The sequence below is a fragment of the Salmo salar genome, chromosome ssa25, assembly GCF_905237065.1.
Source record: "Salmo salar chromosome ssa25, Ssal_v3.1, whole genome shotgun sequence".
In the NCBI taxonomy this organism is placed as follows: Eukaryota; Metazoa; Chordata; class Actinopteri; order Salmoniformes; family Salmonidae; genus Salmo; species Salmo salar.
This window is the reverse complement of record NC_059466.1, coordinates 40,883,104-40,905,116: the sequence shown is the minus strand read 5'-3', so window position 1 is coordinate 40,905,116 and position 22,013 is coordinate 40,883,104. Positions and strand designations below refer to the sequence as shown.

The window sequence follows — 22,013 nt, the reverse complement described above, 5'->3', positions numbered from 1 at the left end:
TGGTTATTAAAAGCACAACCAATGTCATTTCTATCTGTTATGGTACCAGAGGCTGTCATAACCTGCTAGGGAAATGAGGGAGTAGTTTATTTCAAAAGATTTGACCACTTTCCAGAATTTAGCTGGATTTCCACCACTTTAAGATACACAATTCAAGAAGTATGTTGACTACTTTTCTAACCAGAGTAAGATATCTACTTCTCAAATGTCTGAAGGACTGCCAATCAGAGGTAGAATCAGTCAATCTAACCTTAGCCCAAGCTAAGTTTCTTTCATGAAATCTTTCAGACAATTAATGCGTGAACCATGGGTTAGATCTGTCCTTTACTCTTATCTTTATATGGGGCATTCTTATGTACAACAGAGTTAAAAACCTCTTGGGGATAGGGGGCAGTATTGAGAATTTTGAAAAAAATATGTGCCCATTTTTAACGGACTCCTACACCAACTCAGAAGCTAGAATATGCATATCATTGTTCAGGTTTGGATAGAAAACTCTGAATTTTCTAAAACTGTTTGAATGGTGTCTGTAAGTATAACAGAACTCATATGGCAGTCAAAACCCTGAGACAAATTCTGACAGGAAGTGGATACCTGATGTGTTGAATTACCTTTAAGCCTATGCCATTGAAACACACAGGGGCTTATTAATTGTTGAGCACTTCCTATGGCTTCCACTAGATGTCACCAGTCTTTAGAAAGTGTTTTGAGTCTTATACTGTGAGAACTGAACGAACAAGAGTCTTGGCACGGTGGTGGCCGATTAGACTCTGGCGCGCAAGTTCATTTTGGGTACTCTCGTTCCAAAACGTTTTAAAAGAGAATGCAAACGTCCGCCTTGAATATTATTCATGTTCTGGTTAAAAAAGGCACTAATGATTTATGCTATACAACGTTTGACATGTTTGAACGAACGTAAATATTTTTTCCCCCCTCGTTCATGACGAGAAGTCCGGCTGGCATAGATCATGTGCTAACAACACAGAGCTTTTTGGACATAAATTATGAGCTTTTTCGAACAAAACTACATTTGTTATGGACCTGGGATTCCTGGAAGTGACATCTGATGAAGAGAATCAAAGGTAATGGATTATTTACATAGTATTTTCGATTTTAGATCTCTCCAACATGGCGGTTAGTCTGTATCGCAAAGCGTATTTTTCTGGGCGCAGTGCTCAGATTATTGCAAAGTGTGATTTCCCAGTAAGGTTATTTTTAAATCTGGCAATCCGGTTGCGTTCAAGAGATGTAAATCTATAATTCTTTGAATGACAATATAATATTTTACCAATGTTTTCGAATAGTAATTATTCAATTTGTTGTGCTGCTTGACTGGCGGTTATTGGAGGGAAACGATTTCCTCAACATCAACGCCATAGTAAAACGCTGTTTTTGGATATAAATATGAACTTGATAGAACAAAAAATGCATGCATTGTCTAACATAATGTCCTAGGAGTGTCATCTGATGGAGATTGTCAAAGGTTAGTGCATCATTTTAGCTGATTTTATGGTTTTGGTGACCCTGTCTTTGAATTGACAAAACATTACACACAGCTATTGTCAATGTACTCTCCTAACATAATCTAACTTTATGCTTTTGCCGTAAAGCCTTTTTGAAATCGGACAACGTGGTTAGATTAAGGAGATGTTTATCTTTCAAAGGGTGTAAGATAGTTGTATGTTTGAGAAATTTGAATTATGACATTTAATTGTTTTCAAATTTGGCGCTCTTGATATTTCACCTGTTGTTGATTGGGTGTACCAGGGGTGGGACGCTTGCGTCCCACATAGCCCATAGAGGTTAAACAGAGAGGTAAAACATTTAAGGGCCTGATTTGAATCAGAGATAGAGGACATAACCCCAGGTCATACAGGAAATGTTACTCATTGAAAATTCTAAAATGTATCTTTGTAATAATGCGTAGACACAATTTAAGTAGCTTAGTATCTCTAATACATGCAATGGGACAACAGTCACTGAGCTCGTTAGCAAAGATTCCATTGGCTGTATACTTATGAGGGGCGTTTGTCAAAATGATATCCAAGAGAGTAGATTTTTCAAGGTGTTTTAAGTTGGGGTGGTATGGTTTAGTTATCAGTGGAGTTCAATTTAGCTCAGTATAAATATCCTCCAGTCTATCTGATAATGGAATCAACCAATCCAGGTTAACATCACCCAATATTAATACAGATTTAGCATAGTTAGACAGCAAGTGTGACAATTTGCTAAGGGCAATTGGGAGGGCGATAAACTCCCACTAACGTTAGTTTGGCATATCTAGGACAAGACACTCAAATTTATTGGGCATAGAGCTGGTAATAAAGACAGCAACATTCAAGTTGTTCTTTATGAATATGGCGACACCCCCACCTCTGTCAGATCAATAAACATAATATCCATTCAGAGACACATACGAGTCTGGCACAGACTTTTTTGAACCAAGTCTCAGTAATTATCTAAATGTATGAAAATGAGAGAGAGCAGAGAGGACAGACATATGGAGAGATAGGGGTCAAGACAAAATGAGAAAACATTTATCAGGACAAAAAGGCTTAATATCAGTGCATCTGTGTGGATGAGTCCGTCCGTCCTACCTGGACATGGGCAGTATGGTCCTCTCCTCATGGTAGTCACTGTCACACTCGTTGATGTATTCCTTGAGCACAGTGAGCACACGGACCATGCGGATGGCCTCCTGCCGGGCACAGTTGATGCTGTCCTTGTCCCCTTCCAGGACACACAGCGTATCGTACGACGCCTTCAGGCGGTCGAAACATGACTGGATGAAATCCTCGTGGATCTCCACCTGCATTGGGGAGATGAGGGGGAGGACGGCAAGGGGGAAGGACAGTCAGAGTAGTGAGTTCAGGAGAGGGAGAGTCATGTCTAATGGTTGACAGTGTTTGTATGGAACTAAGTGCAGTGTGTTCCAATCCATCCGTCAGGAATCAGGTGCTAGTACTGGAAATAGTACCAATTAGGGATGAACATTTTGGTCAATTCTGCTTCCGACTAACCAACCCTCATTAACCGGACAACAAACTGTTATATTTTTTCCTAACAGTAAAATGACGTGACCAACAGAAAATACTATGCATGCATTCAAGAAACAGACATTGTTCATTGAGCTTAATGAAAACATGCAACAATAGTAAGCCTATCGTCTTCCAGTCAAAAGGCTATATAGCCTGTTATTGAACATGCAACTGCTTTAATGAAGCAGCCAATAAAATGGAATTTGCCAAAATACAATTTCTGGGAAAACACTGTTCTAAACAGCACACCTAATGCGAACGGTTTCATATGTGACTGAGATGAAAACACTGTTCTAAACAGCACACCTAATGTGAACGGTTGCATATGTGACTGAGATGAAAACACTGTTCTAAACAGCACACCTAATGCGAACGGTTCCATATGTGACTGAGATGAAAACACTGTTCTAAACAGCACACCTAATGCGAACGGTTTCATATGTGACTGAGATGAAAACACTGTTCTAAACAGCACACCTAATGCGAACGGTTTCATATGTGACAGATGAAAACACTGTTCTAAACAGCACACCTAATGCGAACGGTTCCATATGTGACTGAGATGAAAACACTGTTCTAAACAGCACACCTAATGCGAACGGTTCCATATGTGACTGAGATGAAAACACTGTTCTAAACAGCACACCTAATGCGAACGGTTTCATATGTGACTGAGATGAAAACACTGTTCTAAACAGCACACCTAATGCGAACGGTTCCATATGTGACAGATGAAAACACTGTTCTAAACAGCACACCTAATGCGAACGGTTTCATATGTGACTGAGATGAAAACACTGTTCTAAACAGCACACCTAATGCGAACGGTTCCATATGTGACTGAGATGAAAACACTGTTCTAAACAGCACACCTAATGCGAACGGTTTCATATGTGACTGAGATGAAAACACTGTTCTAAACAGCACACCTAATGCGAACGGTTCCATATGTGACTGAGATGAAAACACTGTTCTAAACAGCACACCTAATGCGAACGGTTCCATATGTGACTGAGATGAAAACACTGTTCTAAACAGCACACCTAATGCGAACGGTTCCATATGTGACAGATGAAAACACTGTTCTAAACAGCACACCTAATGCGAACGGTTCCATATGTGACTGAGATGAAAACACTGTTCTAAACAGCACACCTAATGCGAACGGTTCCATATGTGACTGAGATGAAAACACTGTTCTAAACAGCACACCTAATGCGAACGGTTCCATATGTGACTGAGATGAAAACACTGTTCTAAACAGCACACCTAATGCGAACGGTTCCATATGTGACTGAGATGAAAACACTGTTCTAAACAGCACACCTAATGCGAACGGTTCCATATGTGACTGAGATGAAAACACTGTTCTAAACAGCACACCTAATGCGAACGGTTCCATATGTGACAGATGAAAACACTGTTCTAAACAGCACACCTAATGCGAACGGTTTCATATGTGACTGAGATGAAAACACTGTTCTAAACAGCACACCTAATGCGAACGGTTCCATATGTGACTGAGATGAAAACACTGTTCTAAACAGCACACCTAATGCGAACGGTTCCATATGTGACTGAGATGAAAACACTGTTCTAAACAGCACACCTAATGCAAACGGTTCCGTATGTTACTGTTTTGAAAATCTCAGTTAGAAACATAGAAAGAGGGGGAATCTAATAGCAACAACTAGGATGGGTTACTAATATGACTAGGATTGTGCCTTTGGCTTCTGGACAACTAAAGGAAGTTGATATGAAAACCAATAAAACAGGAGAGAAATGCTGGTTAATGGCACAAGGAAGTATTTTCTAAAAGAATGCCTCAACAATTCTAGGGCAGAATTTTGGCTAGGCTACTTTGAAGCAAGGTAAGACATGACTCATTCTTTGAAGTGAAGTAAAATCGTTCAGGTTTCAAACAGTTATATTGCCTCAAGCTCACATTGTAAAGTGGTGGATGACGCCCCGATAGCCGGCCTACCGCTGACTATAGCCGGCCTACCGCTGACTATAGCCGGCCTACCGCTGACTATAGCCGGCCTACCGCTGACTATAGCCGGCCTACCGCTGACTATAGCCGGCCTACCGCTGACTATAGCCGGCCTACCGCTGACTATAGCCGGCCTACCGCTGACTATAGCCGGCCTACCGCTGACTATAGCCGGCCTACCGCTGACTATAGCCGGCCTACCGCTGACTATAGCCGGCCTACCGCTGACTATAGCCGGCCTACCGCTGACTATAGCCGGCCTACCGCTGACTATAGCCGGCCTACCGCTGACTATAGCCTATGCACTCGAATGGCGAATGGGAGGAGTGCTTTAATTATGGAGTTGAGATTGAGAAATAAAAATAGTAGCTCATTTTAATTGTGGCCGTTAAAACACGCAAATTGTTATTTGTTGTGCAACTACTGGGCTTTAAAAAAAAGCACATCCCTCCAGTACCAGCATTTTGAGGAGATGCTCTCGTGCTGTCTGACAGGTGATAGGCCATTACGCTTCTCAAACTAGGCTCTGTATGCTGCGCGCCTGTGATAAGATACATGACGACTAAAGAAAATACATAATCCAATTTAATTCCACTAAATTATGCAAATTAACCTATAGACCGATAAGCATGACTGGTGAAATATATTTTTCGGCAGTTAACCACGTTAACATCCATAAAAACAATATGTGCAACAGGGATCCCAGAGGTAGGGAATGGAAAACAGTTGCTGTAGCGCTGTATCACACTGACTTTCCCGGTCTAAATTATCATCAACTATCATTGATCAGCAATACAATCACTATTCTATTCATGACTGTGTTTATATGTAAGTGGTTGTCTCAAAATGGCTAGATGATTTAGGATGACCTAACAGCAGATTGAGCTGTTATTGTTACCGGGACAGCGGACACCCAGGTTACCTGATTGACTTGTAGTTTTGGTCCAAGGTTGGTGTAGATCTCTTTCAGCAGGTCTATGGCTCGACTGGCGATGTCATCGCTACCTTGAATTACGACCTGGCAAGAGGAAATTTCAGATGGAATCAATGGACGCCTCCGGCTTCTCTCTCTCTCTCTCCATCACACAGCCCTGGAGACAACACTGAAAAGTGTGTGTGTGTGTTATGACTCATCCAGACTAGAGGAGGGAACCATTAATAGGCACTCAGCAGCAGCCCACAGAATCATCACCAGTCACTACCGCTGACCCTGAACTGATTTCACACACTAACAGCAGTACATTAACCCAGCCTCAAATACTGTGTGTGTGTGTACGCGCTAAATGTGTACCCACGCAAGGCTTACCAGCCAAATCAACATCAGCGCTGTAAAATGAGCTTAGGATGTAATAAAATAAATTATTCACAATAAAACATTGCATATGAGAAAATCCTATGAGCTCAAATGTAGCCTAGGCCCCTACTGTACAAAAAGACTGAATACCCAAATATACAATAACAGAACTCCTGAATCAGCTATGCATAGCACGTGAGAACAAGGTTTAGAAATCCCACATCTAAAACAAATGAACCTGTGAATCATCTAATATGCCCAGAGCGTGAATAACAAGGTTAGGAGAACACTTTGAACCAACACATGTTTCATCATCATCATCAGAAGCCATTGGACTGACTGACAGCCTATACAACATCATCATCAGAAGCCATTGGACTGACTGACAGCCTATACAACATAATCATCAGAAGCCATTGGACTGACTGACAGCCTATACAACATCATCATCAGAAGCCATTGGACTGACTGACAGCCTATACAACATCATCATCAGAAGCCATTGGACTGACTGACAGCCTATACAACATCATCATCAGAAGCCATTGGACTGACTGACAGCCTATACAACATCATCATCAGAAGCCATTGGACTAACTGACAGCCTATACAACATCATCATCAGAAGCCATTGGACTAACTGACAGCCTATACAACATCATCATCAGAAGCCATTGGACTAACTGACAGCCTATACAACATCATCATCAGAAGCCATTGGACTGACTGACAGCCTATACAACATCATCATCAGAAGCCATTGGACTAACTGACAGCCTATACAACATCATCATCAGAAGCCATTGGACTAACTGACAGCCTATACAACATCATCATCAGAAGCCATTGGACTAACTGACAGCCTATACAACATCATCATCAGAAGCCATTGGACTGACTAATGGTGTAACAGTTCGACCAAACCCATGGTTTGGTACATATTGCGGTTTTTGGGTCACAGTACAGCGGAAAAATGAAATTCCAACAGTTACTGTTGTTAATGTTTGTTTATGGGACAAATACGTTAAATTAAAAAGCACCCTAATTCACAATGTTCCTGGCATTATTGTCTGCAGTGACAGGGATTGTTATGTTGGGCCTCAAGGACCTGTTCCGAAATGGACCTGGGGCTTTCCCAACCTGACAAATAAGCATCATACATTTTTCAATATAGAGACCAGTTCCGTATAGACGTGGTCGGATCCGAGTGAAGAAAGTAGGCTTAGTCAACTTGTAAACTACTTTTTTAACTAGAGCGGATGCAGCTTGAGGGAGAGCAGGCAGAGGGGCCTTGCGGTGTGTGCTGTGAGCGAGTGAAACGGGAGCAAGGGGGGAAGCACCCAACCGAGCCAACTTGCGCTAGTAGACTAACTTCTAGCTTGTCATTGCTAGGCTATTAATCATCACATATGATTACCTAGAAACCTGTCTTGACGGCATCAAACCGAGAGAAGCTAGTTGGCTAAGAGAGCTAGCTAAATGAGCTGCTAATTGAGTCTGCATGGGCGTTCTTCCTTTCCTAGTTACAAAGAACACCTCCATTCTGATTAAAAATAGCAGCCTACCTGGCTCTTGTTTGTTGTAGCATATACTTGTCATTTAACTTTTAATTCCATCATTTTAATTCCATTTTCCATTGATTAGATAATCTCCTAACTTGCTTTATCAGACACGGACGCTCAGACTGTAGTGGCGCTTTGATGACTTGTGATTGGACGACAAGCTACACGCACCACTCTGCATAGGCTATTCTCGTTGAGCAGTGGGGAACATAATATTAACATTTTATCTGTCCATCGCCGTTTTAATCGACTGTGAAGCCAAAATGTTCCTAAAAGATGGCGAAAAGGATAGTTTGAAATCCGCTAGTTAAGATATGAATTTTGATTACATCGGGCACATGGGCTGTAGTTTTAGCAGAATAGCCTAAAATGTTTTTTTTTCAGCTCAGATTTACTCACTTGGCAATGGCATACAATGCAGCATAGCCTATAGGCATAGTGTTTTATGTACTCATTCGGGTTCACAGTGCGGACCGAACCGAGGTCTCCGTACTGTGCTGTTCTGTACAAATACATGTACCGTTAAAGCCATAACAGACTACACAACATCATCGGAAGCCATTGGACTGACAGACTCCACAACATTTAAACAGCCCTCCCTCCTCAGCACCACAGAAGCTGATGTTCGGTTTAGCAGCATCCAGAAGACTTGTCTGTTCCTCTGTGATGTAAGGACTGCATTTAACACAGAGGGATTACAGGCCATGTAGGTCACAAACAGCTAGGCTGCTAACTAACTGGGTCAGCCACCCACCCACCCTCTCCCATTCATCCATACTCACTAAGTCTATCAGTTCCAGTTGCTCCTGAAACAATCCCACAGAACCCAGAGGTTTATAGATGCACGGAAATGACTAATGAGCATCACCTCAAATAGCAGCATTCAGAGGGTATGGTCTTCTTTGAAGTTGTGCATTTTGAATTTTGGCTCGGTGAGACAGAAGACAACATGATCAAGAAAGCAGCAGAGTAAAATGCTTGAGCAGTTCATTAATGCATATACAGTAGGCTAGACATGCCGTCAGTCATTTCACCGTTTGTTTCAGACACCGAGGCCTTCAAAAATAAACATCTAGATACACAACGGGCCAGAAAAGGCGACGACGGGTGTAGGTAGAACATACAGTGCGGTCGGAAAGTAGTCAGACCCCTTAATCTAAAATGGATTTTTTCCTTCAACACAATAACAAAGCAAAAACAGATTTTTTGAAATGTTTGCTTAATGATTAAATAAAAAACAGAAACATCACTTTAACATAAGTATTCAGACCCTTTACTCAGTACCATTTTGAAGCAGCGTTGGCAGCGATTACAGCCTCGAGTCTTCTTGGGTATGACACGAAAAGCTTGGCACACCTGTATTTGTGGAGTTTCTCCCATTCTTCTCTGCAGATCCTCTCAAGCTCTGTCAGGTTGGATGGGGAGCATCGCTACACAGCTATTTTCAGGTCTCTCTAGAGATGTCAGATCAGGTTCAAGTCCGGGCTCTGGCTGGGCCACTCAAGGACATTCAGAGTCCCGAAGTTTAGTGGTGTAAAGTACTTAAGTAAAAATACTTTCATGTACTACGTATTTTTTTAGGGTATCTGTACTTTGACAACTTTTACTTCACTACATTCCTAAAGAAAATAATGTACTTTTTACTCAATACATTTTCTCTGACACCGAAAAGTACTCGTTACATTTAGAATGCTTAGCAAGACAGGAAAATGGTCCAATATAAAAAAAAAACATCCCTAGTCATCCTTACTGCCAATGATCTGGCGGACTCACTAAACACAAATACTTCGTTTGTACGTTTTCTGAGTGTTGGAGTGTACCCCTGGCTCTCCATAAATAAACACAAAACAAGAAAATGGTGCCCTCTGGTTTGCTTAATATAAGGAATTTGAAATGATTTATACTTTTACTTTTGATACTTTAGTATATTTTAGCAATTACATGTACATTTGATACTGAAGTATATTTTAAACCAAATACTTTTAACTCAAGTAGTATTTTATTGGGTGACTTAATTTTCTATTAAGGTATCATTACTTTTACTCAAGTATGATATTTGCTGAGGGAAGCTGAGGGTTGGGATGTGGAATTGGAGACAAGTGGGAGTGGAGTATCTGGGCGGGGGATAGAATGACGTTCAAAGAGTAAAAATATAACGTAAAAATTAAGTTTGAATGACACTGAAGGGCAGTGTTGTTACAGCTAATGCCGATTTGTCTGAGGCTGATGCCGTGCAGGTATTTGTACACATGCACACATACACGGACAGACACACACACACACACGTAAATAGTGCCGTACATGCACTCAAACATATTCAGTTGGCCTTGCTGTTATGATTTTTGTTGTCCTTGATGTCTTTTGCATTGTTGTTCTCTGTTTTCCTTTGTCTTTCTTTTCTCTCTTTTGTTCCTTGGGCCGGTGGCTGATGAATCGCTGGTTCGGGTCCCCGTTTTTTTGACCTTGTGGGAGATCTGTTGACGTGTCCTTGAACACGGCGTTGACCCTGGTTGCTTCTGTGTGTCGCTCTGTATGGGAGTCTGTTAGATGACTAATGTGATGTAGTTATTGAGCGGCTTCACTGCAAGTATATTGTATGTTTTAAACACTCAAATTTAAAAAAAGTATGATAATTGCATACTTTTTCCACCACTGCCCGAAGCCACTCCTGCGTGGTCTTGGCTGTGTACTTAGGGTTGTTGTCCTGTTGGAAGGTGAACATTTGCCCCAGTCGGAGGTCCTGAGGACTCTGGAGCAGGTTTTCATCAAGGATCTCTCTGTACTTTTCTAGTTTCATCTTTCCCTCGATCCTGCCACCACCATGCTGGTTTCACCAGACCAGAGAATCTTGTTTCTCATTGTCTGACAGTCTTTAGGTGCCTTTTGGCAAACTCCAAGTGGGCTGTCATGTGCCTTTTACTGAGGAGTGGCTTCTGTCTGGCCACTACCATAAAGGCCTGATTGGTGGAGTGCTGCAGAGATGGTTGTCCTTCTGGAAGGTTCTCCCATCTCAACAGAGGAACTCTGGAGCTCTGTCAGTAACCATCGGGTTCTTGGTCACCTCCCAGACCAAGGTCTTTCCCCCCCGATTGTTCAGTTTGGCCAGGCGGTCAGCTCTAGGAAGAGTCTTGGTGGTTCCAAACTTCTTCCATTTAAGAATGATGGAGGCCACTGTGTTCTTGGGGACATTCAATGCTGCAGAAATGTTTTGGTACCCTTCCCAAGATCTGTGCCTCAACACAATCCTATCTCGAAGAACTACAGACAAATCCTTCGACCTCATGGTTTGGTTTTTGCTCTGACATGCACTATCAACTGTGAGACCTTATATAGACAGGTGTGTGCTTTTCCAAATCATGTCCAATCAGTTGAATTTACCAAAAAGTGTACTCCAATCAAGTTGTAGAAACGTCAAGGATGATCAATGGAAACAGGATGCACCTGAACTCAATTTGGACTCTCATAGCGAAGGGTCTGAATACTTAAGTAAATAAGATACATTTTTTATTTAGTACATTTGCAAAAATGTTGTTTTCGCTTTGTCATTATGGGGTATCGTGTGTAGATTGATGAGGATTTTTATTTATTTAATCAATTTTAAAATAAGGCTGTAATGTAACAAAATGTGGAAAAAGTCAAGGGGTCGGAATACTTTCTGAAGTCATTGTATGTAGTCCATAGGGAGTTCAAGGTTTAAAAAGATGGTTACAGCTGTCTGCATAACCACAGTGCTAATAGGCTTTATAAACCCCACCTTCCGGAGGAAGTCCAGCCCAATGTTCCCTAAATTGTTTCAGCACTTCTTGTACCCACTTTAAGTTAGAGTTTTAACAGTGGTCAGGTAGGTTACTGTGGCTATTTGATCATAATGTAAGCCTACCAGAGTGGCCTACCATCAAAAACAATGCAGAAAATGCATCCCATAACATTTCAACATGGAAATAGCTGTTCTACCATTCAGCCTACAGTAGCAGCCAATGTGTGGTGTTCAACGAGACTTTTGAAAAAAAAATAAAAACATGCAGGGCTTGACATTAACCTGTTTATCCACTTGTCAAGGAGGCGACTGAAAATGTTGTTTTGTTGTTTGATGCAAGAAACCACTTGACAAAATAAAATGCATAATTATTCCCATAACATTATTACAGAGAATCAGACAAATTATGCTACCCCTGTGCCTATTAGCTCCTTAGCTTATTTAAGGCTGTCTCAAAATACAATCCCGCCCCTTTAACCTCTCTTGGGCAGGTGGGACGCTAGCATCCCACCCACGGTTCACACTATTCAACAGCCAGTGAAAAATCTGAGCGCCAAATTCAAAACAACAAAATGTCATAATTCAAAGTTCTCAAACATACGACTGTTTTACACCATTTTAAAAAGGTACACTTCTCCTTAATGTAACCACATTGTCCGATTTCAAAAAGGCTTTACAGCGAAAGCATAAAGTTAGATTATGTAAGGACAATGCCAACACAAGAGAAACCACACAGCCATTTTCCAAGCAGGAGAGGTCACAAAAAACAGAAATACAGCTAAAATTAAGCACTAACCTTTGACGATCTTCATCAGATGACACTCCTAGGACTCAATGTTACACAATACATGTATGTTTTGTTCGATAGAGTTCATATTTATATCCAAAAACAGCATTTTACATTGGCGCGTGATGTTCAGAAAATATTTTGCCTCCAATATTGCCGGTGAATCAACACAACAATTTACAATTTTTATCATAAACGTTGATAAAATATTAAACGGTTATTCAAAGAATTATAGATAACCATCTCCTTTACGCAACCGCTGTGACAGATTTCAAAAAAGCTTCACGGGAAAGCACACTTTGCAATAATCTGAGTACGGCGCTCAGAAACATACACCAGGCAATACAGATACCCGCCATTTTGGAGTCATCTAAAATCATAAATAGCATTATAAATATTCACTTACCTTTGATGATCTTCATCAGAAGGCACTTCCAGGAATCCCAGGTCCACAATAAATGTTGTTTTGTTCGATAAAGTCCATAATTTATGTCCAAATACCTCCTTGTTGTTTGCGCGTTCAGTAAGCTACTCCAAATGTCATTTTCTGAGTCACCAACTTCCCAGCCTTCTGGTTCGCTCTCTGTTCCCTGCAAATGCCTGAAACTAGGTTCTAAAGACTGTTGACATCTAGTGGAAGCCTTAGGAAGTGCAAAATGAACCCTAAGTCACTGTGTGTTAGATAGGCAATGACTTGAAAAGACTACAAGAACCAGATTTTCCACTTTCTGGTTGGATTTTTCTCAGGTTTTTGCCTGCCATATGAGTTCTGTTATACTCACAGACATCATTCAAACAGTTTTAGAAACTTCAGTGTTTTCTATCCAAATATACTAATAATATGCATATTCTAGTTCCTGGGCCCGAGTAGTAGGCCGTTTAATTTGGGTACGTTTTTCATCCGGCCGTGAAAATACTGCCCCCTACCCAAGAGAGGTTAAGACAAAAAAAATAAAAATAGAATTAACTGACACTTTTCAAAGATGGCCAGAAATGCACACGTTTTGTGCTCTTGTAGGAAGCAACCACTCCCCCATTGCTGACTACAAATGATCTATAACTGGGCTAACAACTCACTATCTAGCAAATGATATGAACAAATATACAAATGTGCACAAGTGTTTACATACAGCTCTCGCTTTGATCTCTAAACAAGCGCATCTACTCACAACCGCTCATGCAGTGTAAACAGTCCAGATGAAAGTGAATGGCACATAACCATATATGGCAATGGTATATTTGCATATAGGCCTACTGCAGCTCTGTTTGGTTACAGCGCACCGGTCTGTGTGGAGTACGGGCCTGAGTCGTGCCTTTCAATGCTATTGAATCCTATTCCGATGTATTCTGCCTAAAACACAATCTCACGCATAGTTCGTTTTTGTTTCGGTATTGCATTGACAGTGGCTAATACTGTGTTGTATCAATCACAATTCCCACAGTAAAGGGAAAGGTTGATAGTGTTAACTAACTGGGAAAACTCTAGAAAGTTTAGTGAAGTTCAATTTCATGCTTCTCTGCATGGGCTGATATTTATTCTGCACTAGAGTGAATATTGGTCCAGCCCTACAAGTAGCAACAGCTGCCAGTTATAACAGCTTCATAACAGTGATAAGTAGGCTAAATAACTCACCCTCCAGAGGTAGTCCAGGCCTATGAGTTCCAGGTCGTCCATCATGTAGGCCCTACGTTTGGCCACCAGCTTGCCCTCCCTGCAGTTGACGGCCTTGAAGAACCTCTCAAAGCACTTCATGCCGTTCTCCGTGAGCAGAGACGGGTCCAGCTGCAGAACGTTGTTCTCAAAGAAGTCCTTGTTGATGTCCGGGTCCAGGTCTGGCTCATCTCCCATCAGCTTGGAGTACCTGTGTAAGAAAAACAGAGTTGACTTGGTGTTTTTCGTGTTGAGAAAATGGAGAACATTTGAGTTGTTCTCTATTAATGAGTAAAAGGAAATAGAAAGATGTTGGAGCCATATTCACCCTTTCGAGGTGATAATAATATTGACGATGGCAGCGTACCATTTGAAGCAGGCCTCTCGGTCACAAAGAAAGACTGCATTCTCAGCTAGGCACTTCCAGATCTGTTTGGCCTGAGGAGCACAGAGCCACAACTGGCCGTCCTTCAGCAGGAACCTGGGGACAACACAGACACATGCATTAACCATGAAGATCAGACTACAGTGGCTCAGTTCACCGTTCACTTCCATTCACTAATCCATGAAGACGAGCTGGGTCGTATTCATTAGGTCATGCAATGTAAAATGTTTTAAAAGGGCTCTGCAATGGAAAACAGAAATGAGCGCTTCAGTCCCTGCCGGTTACAGTCTTTTCTTCTGTTTGGTGCCTAATGATACTACCCCGCGGATGTGATGTCATACCTCAGGAAGTTGAGTCTCTCCTGGACTTCCTGTACGTGGCTGTAGCGGCTCCCTACCCTCACCGTCTGGGGGTCAAACTCCGCCTGCTCGGCTACACGACACACACAATCATCTATGTGAGGGCTCAAGGTGCATCTTAAAATTTTACCCAAATGCTGAGGTTTTTCAAATGGAAAACTAACATGCCAATTGCCCCAGGGTTAGAAAAATAGGGTAGATAACAGAGAAATAGTATTTCACATATTCTGCTATCAGAAGAAGTCTGAAAGTCAAGAATGAGGCAACGGTGATGAATGAGAAAATGTCCCCTCCTGTGTGAGGTGGTCCGTACCTTTAGAGAACTGCCTCATGGTCTCCATGTAGGCAGAGAGGTTCTCAGCCACCAGCGTGACCAGGGCATGGTTGTGTTGCAGCTGGTTAATCAGGTCATGACGATAGAACACATGAGGACTCCTCTGGGTCTGACTGTAGAGCAGAGAGAGGGGGATGGAGAGAGAGAGAGACAAAAGTTCAGAGACTTAGTCACCATGTCTATGACAGGCCGACAACATCAACTTTTACATCAACCCCCCTCCTACTAATGAAATTACAATAATTTATCTGCAAAATGTTGTTGCTTCTCTGCACCTGTAGTGCAAAGAAAGCAGTATTGGTATATCCAGCATTCTAAACAGTACCCCAGGATCTGTGTGTGGGTGTGTGTCTGTGTGTGCAGAAAGAGAAATGGTGATGAATTTCATTCTTAAAATCACTACGATGTGTTTCAGAAACGTGAGTAAGCAGTGCTCCCAGAAATGCCCCCCAAATGTCACCCTGCAAACAGTCGGTGATTGGAGCTAAGAGGAGCTGGTGCAGAAAGAGACGCTTTTGAGTGCATCTCAAATTACACCCCATTTCCCATGTAGTGCACTACTTTTGCATGCAATGCCCCATACAGTACACTAATTGATAAGAGACCTTTGTGGCTCTGGTGAAAAGTAGTGCACTATGAGGTCATTTGTGGCTCTGGTCAAAGGTAGTGCAGTAGTGTAGGGAATATGGTGTAATTTGAGGTTTACCTTGACAAAGGTTTGCTAAAGCAGATTTATGAATGAAAATAAACAATACAGATCTGTTGTACCATCTGAGAGAAAGAGTGAATTTAGACATTTAACAATTTCAAAGTTTTATTTTTGCCATAATATCCCCCAAATTAGCTGTCAACTTACCCCACTAAGTTCGTTTGTATGTTAATAGGCATTTTCTTTCTGAAAAACAACAGGCATGTGGTGTGCTACATATTTGCTGCATTTACCAATGCTACTTCAGTCAGTACAACTGCACGTTATTAAAAGCAGCACCTAATTCAACAATATCTATGCTACTTTGAGAGATCAGCGTTTAAGAAGCAAGATACAGTACACATTCGCTAATTTTTAGTCTAAGAATTCTCACTGTCTAAGCGTTAGTGAAAACCAGATCAAACTGGATGGCAAGGTCAAATATCAGACTGTTAACAGAAAATGCCTGTTTACAAAAGAGTTGGCATGCTTCAGCCCCTCTGGAAATGTGATTAAAATGCCAGGGACATCTGAGTGTCAGCTATGTGAAAAATTAAGGCCATGCTTTAAAGGCGTAGAGCAAATGTATAACCAAGCATAGCATTCTGAGCACAACCAAAATGAAAGTGGTGTGAATATTTACAATGTTGCAGATAGAGCTGACAAAATTCCTTATTCTACATTACAAATAAGCATGTCTGCTATCCAGTGTACATTTCTGTCTGTTACCTTGTGTCCTTCTGAATAAGCCTCAATTTGTACTCATTCCATTTCCATATCTTTGTAAATCACAAGCATGTTCAACAGAGTTGATGAATTATGTCTCCCTCCCAGCCCGTAGTTGAACTCGGACCCTGTCCATCCCCTTACCTGAGATTCTGAGGAGCCTCTCCGAACAGGCTACAGATCTCTCGGATCTGCTTTAGTGCAGGAATCACCCATTTGTCATTGGTGCGCAACTCTTCTATGAAGCGATCGATCCACTGGATCTTCTGCGTGTCTCTATCCTGAAATGAACAGTTACATTAACATCAACAGTATTCAAGGAACACACACAGCCATAAGCCAATTCTTGCTAGCATCCCAACAGACCCCTAAAAACATTGACTGGTTCTCAATACCTCGACCCGTGTGGGAAAGCAGTCGCCTGGCTCTTGACTGGTACCTAGTATTACCTGAGAGCAACTGTAGTCCAGTATCTTGATGTGAGCACTGAGGGCCTGGTCCATGATGTCTACAGGCACGTCATCGCTGTGAGCCAGGTTCCACAACAGGTTCAGCACCTTGTGGTGAGAGGAGTAGAGGAACCTTCAATACTCATATCCAAATGGAGCACAAGAGCTGGAAAAATACATCTCTTTAACCCATGTTCACCTTGTGGGCCATCACTCCATCCTTGTCGTCTTCCGCCAGGCGACGGATCAGTTCCAACAGCTTCTCACGTTGCTTCTTACTGGCGTTCGTCCAACTCGCCTGCAGAGCACAAACAAACCACCACAGGGGTTAGGAGAGCAATGTGTGTGTGCTTCCTCGTTGGTACCAGAAAGTCCCCACAAGGATAGTAAAACTAGGAAAATGATCCCTTGGGACATTTCCCAGGTCCCCACAAGGATAAAGGATATTTTAGGCTTACGGATTATGTTTAGGGTTATGAGTTAAGGAAATACATTTTTGGTACCCTCAAGGATAGTGAAACATGCTGTGTGTGGAGACAAGTCTCACCTTGAAGCAGTCAAAGAGGTGGTCGAGCTGCTCAGGAGAGAAGTCCCAGGCCAGCTTGGCCAGAAGGTCGTGTACGTTCTTCACAATGGCCTCATGTTTACCAGCCTGCCGGTGAAACAATGTGTCAAAAAAAAAAATATGTCAGCGATCGCATTGCTGGTTTATCTGTTTTCAGGCTTACATTTCACATAGAGAAAATGCAGGAGCACATAAACTCAATTTGATAGACCGATCCATGCTTAGGTAAGGACGTTTCAGCTAATCAACCCCAAAGACCTGGAAATGCCCCAGTTAAGACATGAAGGATTTCGCATTCTGTTGTAAGAGCTGTTACGGGTCATATTCCCTTCACCTGAACCATGAACAATGTGTGATCATCAATGATTTCTCTTCAAACGCACACACACATGCACTAACAAACGCATGCACGGTACCTGTGCAGCCCAGATGTTGTCCAGGTCCTGCATGGTAAGAGCTTTCTCCTTGATGACGAAGCGCAGTATCTTCTCTAGTTTCTCTACGTACTGAGGCTGGTGAAGGCTGTCCCTCAGCACAATGGACAGGATGTGGTTCTGCTGGATCCACTCCTGACAAACATACAGACATCTTTCAATCTCCACTCAAACACCATCAGTTCTGCCGACTACGCTAACAGAAACCACACTAAGGTATACTCTATACTAGATACTTTGTGGCAAAAGCACTTGTGTAGCGTTAAACAAATACATTTGATTAACTTAATTTTGTATGTGTATATTCATGTTTGCTGACAATTACTAAATACATATTTTTTTACTTGATTGATGGTTAACTCACCGCCATACGTTCTGCAGTTAGCCACTCCTCCTCCTCGGGGTTGCCATGCCGATGTGTGTAATAGGACACACTGGAGATTACTTTGTTTACTTCGTTTAGTGCATTCATTTTGCCATTAAAAGAGGAAATTTGCAATAACCTGTGGATGAAAACACGATCACCATCAACAAATAGTTCACATTGGGGCAATTCCACGAACATTACTCACATTTTTATATAACTCTCATTGACATCAATACACAATGCGTGCAGGTATCTCAGGTTAGCATTTAGCCAATAGTTACAAAGTGTTTTAAAACAAAACCTTTAGGACAGTTTGGTCTGAAGCGAACTCACCTAAGAATCATTTTTAACCTAAAAATCTCTAAGTTCTTGACGGTCTCCTCCTGCCCAGGCACCTTGGAGGCCAGGTTCTTCAGGGACTTGATGATCATGGACAGGGCATCATTTTTGGCTTCGTTCTTGGCTTCTTTCTTCAGCTCCTCGTCTGTCAGATTCTCCAGGAACTGAGGAACCATCTCGATGACGGGCAGGAAGTACTTCTTCACCGTGTGCAACGTGAGAAACTCGTAACACTGCCCGAAAGGCCTGGAGGACAAAACAGTCACAACACGTCTAGTAGACCATGCCATTCCCATAGCTCTATTGGTTGAAGCATGGTTCTTACAACAGAGTTGTGGGTTTGATTGCTCTATGGGTCACATTAAAGAGTCCACTAAATGACCACGTCAATCTAGTCATGAAGCCAGACCCCATCACAGCAAGAGCCTGAGGACTTATTTACTGATGACACGGTAGGATGTTACACACTGGTGGTGAATGGTAGGAGTTAGCTCCATACAATGTAGAAAGCACTGGAGAGCTAGTGAAACGTGCTCTTTAGATGTCACCCATTAAAGTGTGTGTGTGTGTGTGTGTGTGTGTATGTATGTATCTGGGCCGACTGACTTGATAAGGGCAGCGATGATCTGGACGTTCAGTGCTTGGCCACTTATGAAGCGATCGTGCAGCGTTTGAAACCCGTTTAACGTGCCGAATTTGTTAATTAAATCCACCAACCAGCCCTGTGAACGAAGAGGGGAAAAAACAAACCACTTGTTAAAAATACATAAAGTAAAAATACTCACCATGCTTCCACTATCCACTCAAACTGTTTGGCTACACAAAATACATCCCTCTAGTCTCAAAGCGGTTACACAGAAAGGCTTAATTGGAGGGAAAATCAGAGGAAAAAAACTGCCACAGACCCATATCAGAGGCTGCAGTAGTGTTTGTATTGGGCAGACTGCCACCTACAGCAAACAGTGTTCACATTGACCACCCCCGGCCCACGCTCCATTCATTGCGGTTTTCATAGCAAACTCACTCACTCTCTCCCTAGCATCGCCTAATCTCATTTAAACTCCACAACAGTCCAGACACCTCGAGTACATCCGCTTGTTTTATTTCCATTCCTCTTATTTCCATTCCTCTTATTTCCTACCCAGTCCACAGAGTAGTCATCCTTTGTTTCTGTGCACTGGCCCTAAGGCAAGGCAGCAAGGCAGCAAGGCAGCAAGGCAGCAAGGCAGCAAGGCAGCAAGGCAGCAAGGCAGCAAGGCAGCAAGGCAGCAAGGCAGCAAGGCAGCAAGGCAGCAAGGCAGCAAGGCAGCAAGGCAGCAAGGCAGCAAGGCAGCAAGGCAGCAAGGCAGCAAGGCAGCAAGGCAGCAAGGCCAGAGCAAAGAGCGCATTCGTTCCAAGAAAATAAATTGCCAAAGAATAAAAAAGCCTGTTCTCTGGATTTCTGTTGCTACGGCAATCGTGGAGAGTGAATTAAAAAGATTTACCCATGGAGCATCCATCCAGAGGATATTTAATTTAGACTCAATTCTATAATAAATAAATACAAATCTGACATTTCTCACTGTGCCTATATGAGATTTGTCTGGGAGAGAAAGAGACAGTATAGCCAATATCGCATCAGTCCCAGGACATAGTTTATTAAAACATCCTCTGTGTATCTTTTTGTTGATCCACCTTGATACAAGAATAGCCTCAACAGTAAATAGGGGAATTGGCCTTGAAGATAGAGGGTTATATATTTTGCTAACAGACGATATAGACAAACTGAGTCAACATTTCTTTCCTCGGGAGAGTGTTGAAAAATCAGAGGATAGATTATAGGGTCTTGGGGAAAAGTGGGGTTATTTGGCGATTTGGGAAAAATATCTTTGGGGGGGAAAAAAGGGTGGGTTAAGTTTGGGGCCGATGTGTTTCAGTAACACTCCCCGGCAGTCACATAAGACTCCCTGCCGGAGACCAGGGTTCAATCCCTGTGTCCACCGATCCCACCCTTTTTCTCCCACTTGCTTGTCTCCCCGTCTCAATAAAAGTGTCAAATCACTGAAAATATATATTTAAAAACAGTTTAGGGTCCTAAATAAGGAGTACATTGATAAAACAGGTGGTTGACAAGAGTAATAAAAAAATATTTGAGGGGGCCTACCTTGAATTCAGACCCTACCTTTGGAGAGCGAGGGTCAGGGGGGCGGGCGAAAAGCTCGTCGTCTGCCAGCTGCGCCCCGGCGGGCAACCGTCTCAGAGGGCCTTGTGCCATTGTAGATGTGAAACTTGCAGTGGGGGTTGAAGGCCATGGCCAGCAGCTCCAGCAAGGGGAACCAGTCCTGAGAGAGCTTGGCCACACACAGCTCCACCAGCCGGTGGGTGTTGTTGATGATACACCTCTGTGGATGGAGAGAGAGCGAAATCGGTGTAAGCAATAGAGTGACGGCTCCACATAGCCTCACTGAGGGCTTAGGTGGAGCTTCCTCCATATTGAAGCTGCTACAGAGCTATCCTGTTTCTTCACAACACATTCCCAAGTCTGCGGTAGCAATGTATCAACTCAAAAGAGGCCATCATATTTGCAGGGAAGCGAGTGGCCAGGAACTATGTCTATTGCAAGGTTTTCCAAAGGAAAACATGGCACCGGACAACTTGACCGGGAAGATTTAAATTTACCGGTCATTTGAGAAACAAGTTTTGGTTTATTTCATAACCATCATGTACAAGATCTGTAAATGTTTTCATTGTATTTTTTTGGAGTGCTCCATGTGAGCAATGAGCATGTGTCTGGTTTCGCTTTCCTGATAATCGGGGCAGCAAGTAGCCTAGTGGTTAGAGCGTTGGACTAGTAACAAAAAGGTTGCAAGATTAAATCCCTGAGCTGACAAGGTGAAAATCTGTCGTTCTGCCTCTGAACAAGGCAGTTAACCCACTGTTCCTAGGCCGTCATTGAAAATAAGAATTTGTTCTTAACTGACTTGCCTAGTTAAATAAAGGTAAAAGAATGCTGAGGGAGCACGTGCGCCTGAGCATGCATAGAAGTAACTGGCCTGCTGTGCGGAAAATGTACGAAAGCGTTTTGTTTTTTTACATCCATTACGAATGATAATAATAAAACTATAGTTTCTCAAAGTAAGCTATTTGAAAAATCTTTCCAACAATCTCCCCCTCGATAATCACAATCCTCGGTGTGAAAGAGTTTATAGGCCAACTGCAGCATTGACCTAAAGGCTATGAGTTCTATGCTCTAATTTCTTTACCCGCCAATGAATCACGGTGTATCAATGTGTCCATAAGGCAGAG

The 22,013-nt window shown here is 42.3% G+C and overlaps 1 protein-coding gene across 1 annotated transcript in view; it reads right to left on the bottom strand.

The window, feature by feature from the left end:
* The window catches only part of LOC106586795 (probable ubiquitin carboxyl-terminal hydrolase FAF-X), an 81,626-nt gene that overhangs the window by 40,248 nt on the left and 19,365 nt on the right, over positions 1-22,013 (bottom strand). Inside the window, 16 exon segments of the mRNA XM_014174462.2 lie at positions 2,598-2,809; positions 5,954-6,049; positions 14,065-14,293; positions 14,450-14,563; positions 14,809-14,899; positions 15,140-15,273; positions 16,719-16,855; positions 17,024-17,131; positions 17,223-17,321; positions 17,571-17,675; positions 18,005-18,157; positions 18,387-18,525; positions 18,723-18,974; positions 19,335-19,450; positions 20,890-20,952; positions 20,954-21,109. Coding sequence (XP_014029937.2) covers positions 2,598-2,809; positions 5,954-6,049; positions 14,065-14,293; positions 14,450-14,563; positions 14,809-14,899; positions 15,140-15,273; positions 16,719-16,855; positions 17,024-17,131; positions 17,223-17,321; positions 17,571-17,675; positions 18,005-18,157; positions 18,387-18,525; positions 18,723-18,974; positions 19,335-19,450; positions 20,890-20,952; positions 20,954-21,109 — 2,204 coding nt within the window.